Source organism: Otolemur garnettii, unplaced genomic scaffold, assembly GCF_000181295.1.
Source record: "Otolemur garnettii isolate 467f Iridium unplaced genomic scaffold, OtoGar3 scaffold00010, whole genome shotgun sequence".
NCBI classification, from domain to species: Eukaryota; Metazoa; Chordata; class Mammalia; order Primates; family Galagidae; genus Otolemur; species Otolemur garnettii.
The window spans coordinates 2,301,077-2,314,792 of NW_003852405.1; the positions used below are offsets into that span (position 1 = coordinate 2,301,077).

General features: G+C 44.4%; 1 protein-coding gene across 3 annotated transcripts in view; it reads right to left on the reverse strand.

Annotated features, from left to right (window-relative positions):
• KIAA1324 (KIAA1324 ortholog) overlaps positions 1-13,716 on the reverse strand; it is an 83,723-nt gene that overhangs the window by 38,554 nt on the left and 31,453 nt on the right. For 2 of the 3 annotated variants that reach the window (XM_003784078.2, XM_003784077.2), the window contains exon 2: positions 699-819. The exons of the other annotated variant lie outside the window; for it this stretch is intronic. In XM_003784078.2, coding sequence (XP_003784126.1) covers positions 699-819 — 121 coding nt within the window. The remainder of the gene's footprint in view (positions 1-698; positions 820-13,716) is intronic. 3 annotated transcript variants of the gene reach the window in all.

Sequence of the window (13,716 nt, forward strand, 5' to 3'; positions counted from 1 at the left end):
GCCCAGCTATTTTTTTTTTTTTTGAGTTGTAGCCGTCATTGTTATTTGGCAGGCCCAGGCTGGATTCGAACCAGCCACCTAAGGTGTATGTGGCTGGTGCCTTAGCCACTTGAGCCACAGGCGTTGAGCCTGCAGTTATTTTTTTTGTCGTAGTCTTCATTGTTGTTTTAGCTGGCCGGGGCTGGGTTCGAACCCTCTAGCCTTAGTGTATGTGGCCGGGGCCATACCCACTGAGCTATGGGCACCGCCAACTTGGTGCATTTTGAAGGATGTCTCTGCAGAAGTTTATCCTCTCTGGCTTCCTTTTCAAGAACACAAGTAAATTGCAGTCTTCCTTAATGACTGATTGTGGTGGTTGAGTATAGATTGGAGAGAAGTATATAGGCAAAAGGGAAAATGTATGCAGAAAGAAAAAAAAATCTGAGTGGCACACAGCTGGAATTTTTCCTTAGGCTATATCCACTCATGGGCTTTAAATTTTTTTTAATGAAAGCAAATTCAAATATCCAGTTTGCACACACCATATAATATTTCTGCATCAGATTTCAAAAGGGTTGGAGATGAGGACTAACAAGGGGAAGGACCTGATTCCTTAATGAAGCTGCACTGTCAGGAAAGGCCTATCTTGAATAGCAGGAGGCTTGGAGGGGAAACCAAAGCAAGTGGCAGGGAGGCCCTGGAGCAGGGTGGCTGCTTACAGCATTCGGTGCCCTTGACCGGGTCTGGGAGACTGGTGCACAAGCCTGGGGTGTGCGGCACAGCGACTCTCCACCTGGAACCTGTGCTGTCACACGCAGTATACTCATAGTGGTATTCAGACTGTAGGGGAGAGAACAGTGGCAAAACATCCATTAGCAGTGATCAGACATTAGCAGCTTTGCACCCGGGACTACTGATGCTTATCGCACAGTAATTCGCAATAACAGGCCCTGGAACCCCCAGCAGGGAGCAAGGCATCGTGGTACTGAAATGCCTATGATGCAAGGACAAGAGCTCCAACAATCTGGGTCATTCCTTTCCGCCTGGCCATGGTCTAGTCCCTAGAAATACATTTTGTGTGTGTGCTTCCCTTTGGTGTTGTATATAAATGATGTCCTGGTGGAACGGAGGACTGTGGGAAGGTAACTAAAGAGCGGGCTAGAAACGGGTGAAGATTTTCTTATTCTAAACTGTAGAATTTATGAGCAAGGATGTTTCAAAGGGAATGGTGTTCTAAATGGAAGGGCTGGTCCACAAATCACTTACAAAGGATTGTCACAGAAGCTATATTTCTATTCCCCTGTGTTCCTCACGCTCCGTATGGCCAGAAAGATCACCAATTCCCACTTGCATTTTATGAAAATGTCATATTTAGCCCAGACAGGTGATGTGCTCTCATCACATGAGTCTGTTCACGCCTACTTTCTCTGTGCAGCCAGAAACTCACAGTCCAGTTGTTTTAGTGGAACTTAGAATAACTGAAGGATAACTACAAAACAGCCAATGAAACATTAAATAAAACAATAGCAAAAACAACAGAAAACACTACTCAGGAGAAAGAAAACACAATTGATGTGTCAATTGCCTTTAAGTATTTCTTTTTTCTTTCTTTCTTTCTTTTTTTTTTTTTTTTTTGAGACTGAGTCTCACTCTGGCACCCTGATTGGAGGGCTGTGGCATTAGAGCTCACAGCAACCTCAAATTCTCAGGTTCGAGCTATCCTCTTGCCTCAGTTTTTCTATTTTCAGTACAGACTTCCCAGAGTGCTAGGATTACAGGTGTGAGCCACCATGCCCGACTGCCTTTAAGTATTTCTTACTCTTTTAAACCTTGTAATAAACAATAGACCCTGGAATTAGTGATGATTCCATGACTGACAAATATTTTATAATCTGCACTTACCTAAAACTATATTCAAGGATTTATTTTATTTATTTATTTATTTTTTTTTTGAGACAGAGTCTCATTATGTCGCCCTGGGTAGAGTGCTATGGTGTCATAGCTCACAGCAACCTCACTCATGGGCTTAAGCGATTCTCTTGCCTCAGCCTCTCAAATAGCTGAGACTACAGGTACCCACCATAAGACCTGGCTATTGTTTGGTTTCAGTTGTCATTGTTGTTTAGCAGGCCCGGACTGGATTGAAACCTGCCAGCCTCGGTGTATGTGGCCAGCGCCTAGCCACTGAGCATAGAGTGCCAAGCTCCTAAAACTATATTCAAGCCCAGAGCTACTTTGTATTAGAGTATCCATAAGAAAAACAAAATTAATGTTCCCCTTCAACCTGCATGAAAGCCTGATTGTGTGGCATGCATGTATGACTTCAAGGAGCTGGGACAGTTCTGTTTCCTAATCTAATAAGACATCAGGACCCAAAGGAAAAAGTTTTACCTTTTGGGAGAGGTAAACGTACTGAATTTTATCCATCTAAGATGCATGTTTTTTCTTACATTTAACCTCTATGAACTTAAGATGTATCTTATAACTGACCCAGTAAAGAAGCGTTGTGTCATATTGTAACTGATAGAGTTGTTTCTTTCTTTGTGCCACACAAAAAATGATGTGTCTTAGAAGAGTGGCATCTCAGGCTTGTTGAAATATGATAAATGTATTTTGGGGGGCTGTATTTATATATTTATTTTGGGGGACAGAGTCTCACTCCCTCACCCTGGGTAGAATGCCATGGTGTCATCACAACTCACAGCAACTTCAAACTCTTGGGCTTGAGTGAGCCTCTTGACTCAGCCTCCCGAGTAGCTGGGGACTACAGGCACCCATGACAACGCCTAGATAGTTTTTCTACTTTTAGTACACACAGTCTCACTCCTGCTCAGGCTGGTCTCAAGTGCTAGAGCTCAATTGATCCACCCACTTTGGCCTCCCAGAGAGCTAGGATTATAGGTGTGAGCCACCAAGCCCAGCCAACATGTTTGTTGAAATATGATAAATGTGGTGTTTCTCAATCTCTGGTTTCAGAAATTTGGAATGATCAGAGAACACTTTATTTTATTTTATTATTTTTTGGCTGAGGCTGGGTTTGAACCCACCACCTCTGGCATATGGGGCCGGCGCCCTACTCCTTTGAGCCACAGGCACCGTCCCAGAGAACAAGTTTAGAGCTTTGTTTCAATTTAAATACATATTGTTTGCCAAGCACCTACAGGTAGGAGATGTGCCTGGTGAGCTTGGGACAACACTTGACCTCTGCATTTTCATCTAGAGGGAAAAGAAGCAGAGGAGATGGGAAAGATTTAGGGAGCTGTAAGCCTCAATTTTGACCAGCATCTTTGGCTTTTAATTTAAATGTCAGTGTCATCTAGGAAAGAAAAATGATCAGAATAGGTCTCTGTGCCCCAGGTTTACCCTCTCTCTGGGGCTATTTTTCCTCATAATTCTGCTCTTTTCCTCATCTCAGGCTGCTGTGGATACATAAGGCAACTACACATATATCATATCAATCCCAGATCTAAAAATGATACTCTCCAAAGGGTTTTGCTACAGGAATGATGGGTCAAATCCACAGTACGTAAATTAAATGGAGAATCGAGTGATCAAGGTGGAAAGGACTCCACATTCTGCCTGTGAGCATAATTATGTGGTCTTTTTATTCGTAGTAGTGACTTCCCACTTCCCAAACACTTCATTTGATCTTCACAACTCCTTATAGAGCAAACACAGCAAGGACTGTTCCCCTCAATGCACTGATGAAAAAAATTGACCTCCTTGGGCGGCACCGGTGGCTCAGAGGAGTAGGGTGCCAGCCTCATATGCTGGAGGTGGCGGGTTCAAACCCAGCCCCAGCCAAAAACTGCAAAAAAGAAAAAAACTGACCCTTATAGGGTGAAGTAGCTCATCCAAGGTCATACAGCCTGTATGTCACCCAGGCCTCCTCTTCCAACCACATAAAGCTGATCAAACACAAACTCACATTGGGCCAAATTTAAAAGCCACATCTAAAAATTAAACATGACAGTGTTGGGTGTCTGCCAGAAGCCAGGCTCCCATCTCAGGCCTGAGAATCAGTGTTAAAATATCTGATCTGCTTGAGCAGATAATTTCCATTCAGTCTGACTGCATTTGGCCCTTGGGAAGCACATGGGCCAAGTCTATTACTTTTGATAGTCTTTCATTTGGTGTCCCCTGGCTCCCTCTCAAATGGGAGGTTTGCTGGGGAAAATGGTAATTCCAAGCCTTCGAAAATTTCCCTTTCAATGTGTGTTCATTTCCTTCATGCCACTTGGGGATATTTACAGGATTCAAGGTGGCTGGCTCTGATGCACCGGTTTCAAATCTGAGCTACATTTTGGGATGGCATCATTCAAGACATAAGCCTAGAGAGAGTTACATCAGGGGTATAAATGGCAGGACTCCTTGATTATACTCAGTGTTCCGTGAACAATTCCCCAACAGCGCCTCAGTTTACCCAGTAATCTTCCTTTGAAAGTGTGCGGTCTGCATATTGTACAGATTCACAAAGGAGACACACAAACACATTCGGTATCTATAACCAGCATGCAGCTTCTTCACCCCCCACACGCACAATTACATGACGCATATCCAAATCACAATGCTAAATGGGACACAGCAGACAGTCGCTGCTGTTTGTTCATCAGGGAAATACGGGAAGGGGACCATTAGTCAGATCCACCCTCCCTCTCATCACCCAGCCGCACAGTACTCCCCACACATGAGAAGGAAGAGGGAAAAACTCTGAATTTGAAACCTGCTTTGCCTCATGTTGAGTTCTCTGCTAGTAACACTGATCTTTCAGCTCCAGAAGAATTCACTCATCCTCACAGCTGTTTTGGTCCTTGCTGTCTAGGTATTGATTGGACTGTTGAAATGGATTTTTCTTTAACTGCCCAGTCAGGATGGTATCTGGATGGAAATCTGTCCTTCCTTCTACCTATCCCCTGCCCCTTTTCAAAATAACATGTCTTCCTTTTAAAAATGATTATCAAAGACATACTTTAGAGAGTAGAGATCGGTGGGAATCCCTGGGTTAGATGCTAGAGAAGTATTTGGTTGCCATTCACTGCGGGAAAATAGATACAATTTAAGCTGATGAGCTGGTGACACAGAGATATAGTCCACAAGGCTGCTGGTGGGAGGGCCTTAAGGACTGGGTTAGCCTCTTGTGTATGGACATCCCACCACCCCATTAACACAGGGTGCTCAACTTCCCTGAATCATAGTTGACTCCTCAAAAAATGAGGATATATGAATACCTGCCTCATTAGCCTGGTTGCTTATACAGTTGTGCAGGCTATCCACAAGGCTGCCTAGCTCAGGGCCAAGTGGAGAGTGAAATCTAGCTGAAGCTGCTAGGTGGTATGCCCTACTGTGGGCCTCCATCTGCCCGGAGGTGGTGCCTTTTTCTCATGTGCAGTTGGTCAGCTGTGAGCATAATTAAGTTGCTGTAAGTTAAGCACCTAGCATAGTAGACTTTTTTTTTTTTTGTATACGGGGCCGGCGCCCTACTCCTTTGAGCCACAGACACCGCCATAGTACGCTTTTTTATTCTCAAAACAGCCCAACAAGGTGGGTACTACTATGTTACCATTTTACAGATGAGAAAACTAAAGCATTGACAGGTGAATTTGCTTACTCCAGACCACACAGCCAAGAGGTTTCCAAGCCATGACTGGATCCAGGCTGTTCAGAGTTTCTAGTCAGGGTTGGGGGTATTTGAAAGCATCCTGTGTAGGCTCCTATCACACTCAAAAAGTGTGTCTGGGTTTCAGTGCTGGCTCTCAAGCTGCTGAAAACTTTGCAAGGAAAGCCAAGCATATCAAAAACTTCACAAGCTCAGCGCCTGTGGCTCAAACAGCCAAGGCATCAGCCACATACACCTGAGCTGGCGGGTTCAAATCCAGCCTGGGCCCGCCAATGATGGCTGCAACCAAAAAAAAAAAAAAAAAAATAGCTGAGCTTTGTGGCAGGTGCCTGTAGTCCCAACTACTTGGGAGATGGAGGCAGGAGACTCACTTGAGCCTAGGAGTTGGAGGTTGCTGTGAGCTGTGACGCCACAGTACTCTACCCAGGGGGACAGCTTGAAGCTCTGTCTCAAACAAACAAACAAACAACAACAACAACAAAACCTTCACAAACGAGGCCCAAAGGGAAAAGGTTCAAGTCCAAAGCCATGTGAAATAAGAAAGCTTGAAAGGTACTGGAACCTTGGAGGTTCAACAAGGACGTCTATTGTTTTTGCCTGCCCGGTATCCACCCCTCTCCTGCTGGTAACAGCACCCTGTGGGAGGATGTGTCCCCTCCTTATTATATACAGTCTCCGTGGGGTTGTCAAATGAGGTGGCCCGTGCTCCTCTGTCATGGGATGGACACACAACCCACACTCGGCCAGTAGGGTGCACTCCCTGGGTAAGTGGGGAATGTAATGAGGGGGCTGAGGACACTTAGCCACTGAGTAGGGACCTCAGGTGGGTTGGAACTCAGAGAGGGATGGGGCAGGAAAGTGGGGACAGCTGGGGATAAGCTCCCACCTTACTTCCCAATTCTGCCTAGGTGTGGCCTTGGGGCCTAACAGAAATCTACCATAGTAAAATTGTAAAACAAGCCAGCCACAAAAGGACAAATACCATATGACTCCATGTACATGATGTACAGAGTAGCCAAATTTATAGAGACAGAAAGTAGAGTGGTGGTTGCCAGGGGCTGGGAGAGGTGTCTGGGGAGTTACTGTTTAACAAGCATGGTGTTTTCAGTTTTGCAGGACGAAGAGTTCTGTGGAATTATAGACCAGAAAGTAGACGGGAAAAGAGAGAGAAGGGAGGGGAGGGGAGACATGGGAGGAGGGAGGGCATGTGGGGGGACCTCACCTAATGTGCATGATGCAATGGTACATTTCAAAACTATTAAGAAATGAGTATAATTGTGATGGATTTGTTACTTAGTTCAAAGTAAGAATTTCACATCATATATTGAAGCAGTACCCTGAACCCCATAAATGCATCAATGTACAAAGTTATGATTTAACAAAAAATAATTTTAAAAAAGAGTCATGTGGATGACAATGATGGTAGCATGAAATGTGAAGGATTTTAATGCCACTGAGCTACATACTTAAAAATGGCCAAGATGAGAAATTTTGTTATGTATATTTTACCACAAATTAAAATTATTATTATTATTTTTTGTAGAGACAGAGTTTCACTTTATCACCCATGGTAGAGTGCTGTAGCGTCACACAGCTCACAGCAACCTCCAACTCCTGGGCTTAGTCGATTCTCTTGCCTCAGCTTCCCAAGTACCTGGGACTACAGGCACCCGCCACAACGCCCAGCTATTTTTTTGTTGCAGTTTGGCAGGGGCCGGATTTGAACCCGCCACCCTCGGTATATGGGGCTGGTGCCCTGTCCACTGAACCACAGGCGCTGCCCTAAATTATTATTTTTATTGTTATTATTTTGAAGCAGAATCTGGCTCTGTTGCCCAGGCTAGTGTACAGTGGCATCAGCATAGTTCACTGCAACCTCAGACTCCTCTGTTCAAGCAATCCTCCCATCTCAGCCTCCCAAACAGCTAATATCACAAGCATACAGCACCATATGTGGCTAATTCCTTTTCTGTTTTTAGTGGTGATGGGGTCTTGCTCTTGCTCAGGCTGGTCTTGAACTCCTGATCTCAAGTAATCCTCTGTCCTTGACCTCCAAGAGGGTGAGTACAGACTGAGCCGCTGTGCCTGGCCTTAAATTACTTGTTTAAAAAAGGTTATGCTGGGTGGTGCTTGTGGCTCAATGAATAGGGCACCGGCCCCATATACTGAGGGTGGCAGGTTTGAACCCAGCCCTGGCCAAACTGCAACAAAAAATAGCGGGGGGTTGTGGCAGGCGCCTGTAGTCCCAGCTACTCAGGAGGCTGAGGCCAGAGAATCTCCTAAGCCCAAGAGCTGGAGGTTGCTGTGAGCTGTGACATCATAGCACTCTACCCAGGGCAACAAAGTTAGACTCTGTTTCTAATAAAAAAAAAAGGTTATGCCACAGGTCCTGGAGAACGTGCTCAATCTCTGAGTTATTCTTTTAAGTACCTCAGAGAATAGAAGCCTGATGATCTGACAGTCTAAGCTAAAGAAATATCTCCAAATATCCATATATATATATATTTTATTTATTTTTTTTTTTTTGCAGTTTTTTCTTTTGGCTGGGGTCGGGCTTGAACCCACTACCTTCAGTATATGGGGCCGGCGCCCTATTCCTTGAGCCACAGGTGCCACCACATATATATATATATATATATATATATATATATATGTATGTTTTGTTTTGTTTTGTTTTTTGAGACAAGGTCTCTCTGTGTTGCTGGGGCTAGAGTGCAGTGGTGTCATTATAGCTCGCTGCAACCTCAAACTCTTGGGTTGAAGTGATCCTCTTGCTTTAGCTTCCCAAGTAGCTGGGACTATGGGAGTGTATGTACCTACAGTCCCACTAATCTTTTATTTTTGTAGAGACAGGGTTTGCTATGCTGCTTAGGCTTGTCTCAAACTCCTGAGCTCAGGAGATCCTTTCTGCCTCAGCCTCCCAAAGTGCTAGGATGACAGGTATGAGCTACTGCACCTGGCCCCAAATAGAATTTGTTTTAAAAGCTTTTTAGGCAAATAATAATAATAATAACTATCATCCAAATGATTGGCCAAGCTCAGGGACACCAAGAGGGAGCGGTGGCAGGCAGCAGAAAGAGTGCACACCCTGGCCATCTCACTGGATCTGCCTGTGATGTACAGAGTAGTCAAATGTATAGAGACAGAAGCATCACTATGGTTCCCTGATGCTGATGTGTATGCTGTTAACAACTTTCAAAAGCTTTGCATTGCAGTTGTGCAAATAAATATTAAGTACTAATTTTTCAAACATATTGCTCTTTTAGAATTAAAATGTCTTTTCTCTTTGTTTTTCTTTTCATATCCAAATCACTGCCTGCGATAGAATTAAAATTTAAACTCAGGAGTTATTATTAACTTGGAATGGATCTTCTACATTCTAGGGAAATGATGTTCACTCATTCCACATTCAACAAGCATTTATTGAGGGCCTATTATGTGGTAGGTTCTGATGACGCAGGGGTGTTTGAAACAGAGCCCCAGCTGTCAAAGAGTGTCAATGCATATGTGGTGGGGACTGTGCTGGCAGGGATCAGCTGGCGAAGAGACAGACCATAAATACATATGCAAATAAGCTTAATTGCCACTGCACACTTGTGCTTGCCCCCACTTCTCCAGAGAAGGTTCTTGATATCTAAGGACTGTGGCAAAGACAGTAACACACGTCTCTGACTCCAATCTGACACCAAACTTTGAATTACATTTTTTCTTTTCCAAATCCTGGTCATCTGGAAGCCAGGACAAGGCAGCACTCCCAGGCATTTAGCCTCGTTGCTTAGAAGTAACCTCACCAACAGCAGAGCTGAGACCTACCGGAGGGAGAAGCACAAGGTAGCAGTGGGGTGTACTGTTCCACTGGCCTTCCTGCCAGGCCATTTCTCCAGTCCAATTGGCCAAGGATGCTGCTAGCAGATGGTTCAGGCCAGCTGGACAGTCAAAGAGCTGCCCCTCAAATAAGGCTTCCTGGGCATGCAAAGGTCCTCGGGGGATGTGAGGGCTTGGTGGTGTACTAATACAAACAGTCTGACAAACCAGGAGCAAATGGCCTAGGTGGTCATTTGACTCCTCTAGGCCTACCTCTCCTCATCTACAAAATGTGAAAGTTGGACGTGGAAACTTTCTAATTTCTAAAATTCTTTCCAGTTCCAAGACCTTATTCTTTTATGCTGGTACCTCTATGGAAATCTGTCCTTCCTTCCATATTCCTCCTTTCCTTTAACATAGCACCTCTCAGTTTTTTGTTTGTTTGTTTGTTTTGAGACAGAGTCTCATTCTGTGCCCTGGATAGAATGTCATGGAATTATAGTTCACAGCAACCTCAAACTCCTGGGCTCAAGAGACCCTCTTGCCTCAGCCTCCCAACTAGCTGGGAGTACAGGCACCTGCCACAATCCCCAGCTAGTTTTTCTACAAGATCCAGCTAGTTTTTCTGTTTTTAGTAGAGATGAGGTCTCATTCTTGCTCAGGCTGGTCTTGAACTCTTGAGCTCAGGCAATCCATCTGCCTCAGCCTCCCAGAGTGCTAATTCCAGGCATAAGCCACCATGCCCAGCTAGCACATCTTAGTTTTTTCAATAATTGTAAAAGTAACACATGTTAATTGCGGAAAAGATGAAAATACAGACTAGAGCCCAGGCACAGTGGCTCACACCTGTAATCCTAGCACTTTGGGAGGCCGAGGAGGTTAGATTCCTTGAGCTCATGAGTTGGAGACTAGCCTGAGCAAGAGCAAGACCCCATCTCTAAAAAAAAAAAAGCCAAGCATTGTGGAGGGTGCCTGTCGTTGCAGCTACTCAGGAGGCTGAGGCAAGAGGATCACTTGAGCCCAAGAGTTTGAGGTTGCTGTGAGCTATGATGCCACAGCACTCGACCAAAGTTTACAAAGTGAGACTGTCAAAAAATAATAATAATAACACAGACTAGAATAAAAAAGAAATTAAAAATCTGCCATAAATCCACTGACCAGAGATAACTACTTATAACATTTTGCTGTATTTCCTTCTCGATTCTTTTTCTATAAGTGCATGTGCATTTCGAAAAACCAAATGAAGATCATATGGTATACAGTTTCCTGTTCTGACTTTTTTTCCCATTTAATTTTAGGCCACAAGCACTTTCCCATGTCTTTAACGGCTGCATCTTAGTTTCTTTAACGGTTCTCCTATTGTTGGGCCTTGAGTTTTGTCCCATTTTTTTATTTTAAATAGAACTGCAATGACGTTGTCTGTGTATCTCTGGTTATTTCCTTTGGACAAATTCCCAGAAATGGAATTACTAAGTTAAAGAGTATGCCTTTCTTTAAGATTCTCGATCATGAGGGGCACAACTACAACTTGGACTCTACCTAACAAATGCAAACAATGTAACCTAGTCACCTGTACCCTCATATTAACCTGAAAAAAAGAAAAAGATTCTTGATCAGGGAGGGAGATTTCTAAGAGAAAATAAATCTCTAAGTCTTAAAAAAAAAAAAAGAAGTTTTATCCTGGTAAATAAAAAAGGTTTATTATGGTAAATAATTTGAAATATATTGTTTCAAATATATATATATATATATATTTTTTTTTTAGACAGAGTCTCACTATGTCGCCCTCAGTAGAGTACTGTAGCATCACAGCTCACAGCAACCTCAAACTCTTGGGCTTAAGTGATTCTCTTGCTTCAGCCTCCCAAGTAGCTGGAACTACAGGCACGTGGCACAACACCCAGCTATTTTCCTGTTGCAGTTGTCATTGTTGTTTAGCTGGCCAAGGCCAGGCTTGAACCCACCAACTTTGATGCATGTGGCTGGCACTGTAACCACTGTGCTATAGGCACTGAGCCTCAAATATGTATTTTTTAAAACCAAAATGCTACAATGAGCCCCCAGGTATCATCACCCAGCCTCAGTGTTTACCAATTTTTGCCATTCTTGCTTCATCAACTTCCACCTGCTCCTCCTCACGTGAGATTGTTATTATGTTTTTCTCTGTCTCAGAGGCAAAAGAGATTGTTGTTTTTTATGGTTCTTTTTAAAGTAAAATTTATATATGTTGAAATGCACAAATCTGAACTGTATATAACCTTGATAAGTGGATACACTTCGGTAAACCATTAACAGGGCTAAGAATAGCTACCCAAGGACTGTAGGGGAGAAGGGTAACTCCCCTGCCACCAGAACAGACAGAGCCAAGCAGGTGTCTCACATGCCAGGTCTTACCACCAGGAAGCCACTGCTGCATAAAGTCACAACCAGCCAAGGAAGCAGATCAACACGACGTGGGTTTGTCTTGGCTGGGGCAGGACCCAAGTCAAGAAACAGGTTCTTAAGTAAACCCAGGTTTTGACTAGAGCCAACTTTTGACTGGAGGCCTTGGGGTAAAAGGGGGGATGCAGGCTTCTTCCTCTATTCCGTGGCTCACCTCCCTCTCCTCTCACAGTCTCCAGAATGTACCTGACCCAGACAAAGGAGATCCCATTAATCAACCCAAAGTTAATTGAAGCCTTTGTCACTTCTGGGTTCTCCCAAAGTTCCCTGACTGTTAGAGAGAGATGAGCCTTTTGCAGGGAAGTAAGAATGAGCCCCACTTTGCATAGGAACATGGAAAACTACTGAGAAATGTCAGGTTTGAAAATATGAATCCCCCCCATGAGATTTTTTTCTCCCAGGCCCAGCCCTCGCTGATGGTTTCCTGAACTTTGTTATTTTTGCCTCTGGGTGTCCTTGCTTAAGTTTTGGGTGGATGGTTGAGCCAAGTTTTGGGTGGATGGCTCTGGTTGAGCCTCAGGGGCATGGTGACCTCACTGAGTCCCATTGTGTAAGTGGAGAGGAGAGGAGAGGACCTTTCTGTGTTCTCCAGCTGGTCAGACTGGAGCCTGGGGAGGGCAGCTGGACTTCTTCCCATCCCCTTCCCTCCTCCTTTCCCACTTAGGACTACTGACTCCATGGCTGTATCTCCTGGGTCTTAGTGCCTGGACATTCTAGTTCTATATCTCTGGTCTGTCTGATCATGGAAACTGCCTGGGGATCATGTTAAAAACACATGTGCAGGGCAGTGCCCGTAGCTCAGTGGGTAGGGCGCCTGCCACATACACCTAGGCTGGTGAGTTCGAACCTGGCCCAGGCCTGTTTAAACAACGATGACAACTGCAACAACAACAACAAATAATCGGGCATTGTGGCAGGTGCCTGTAGTCCCAGCTACTTGGGAGGCTGAGGCAAGAAATTAAGCCCAAGAGTTTGAGGTTGCTGTAAGCTGTGATGCCATGGCACTCTACCCAGGGTGACAGCTTGAGACTCTGTCTCCAAAAAAGAAAAACATATGCCAGCTGGGCTAGGTGGCTCACACCTGTTATCCTAGCACACTGGGAGGCCAGAGCATGTGGAGTCCTTGAGCTCAGGAGTTCAAGACCAGCCTGAGCAAGAGCAAGACCCCATTTCTACTAAAAATAGAAAAACTAGCCAAGTGTTATGGCAGGCACCTATAGTCCCAGCTACTCAGAAGGCTGAGGCAAGAGGATTGCTTGATCCCAAAAGTTTGAGGTTGCTGTGAGCTATGACGTTACAGCACTCTACCCAAGGTGACAGAATGAGAGTCTGTCTCAAAAAAATAAAATAAAACAGGGTGGTGCCTGTAGCTTAGTGGGTAGGGTGCCAACCACATACACTGAGGCTGACAGGTTCAAACCTGTCCTGGTCCAGCTAAAATAACAATGACAACTGCAACAACAACAAAAATAACTGGGCATTGTGGTGGTCGCCTGTAGTCCCAGCTACTTGGGAGGCTGAGGCAAGAGAATCACTTGAGCCCAAGAGTTTGAGGTTTCTATGAGCTGTGATACCACGGTATTATATCCAGGGCGACAGCTTGAGACTCTGTCTCAAAAATAAATAAATAAAATAAAATAAAATAAAATAAAAACACATATGCCTGGGTTCTCTCCCCAACATTCTGACTCGCATCTAGATTTTCTTCTCCTTCACTCTTTCAAAATCTGCTCTCCTCTGCTTCAAGACTAAGCATTTATCCCATTTGAAAATAAATCAGCTAAACTAATTTCACACAAGAGAAGGTCCCTAACCTAAAGTCCACAGACCACTTCGCCCATACAACTGGGTGCAGAATTTAGGGCCGCGCATTG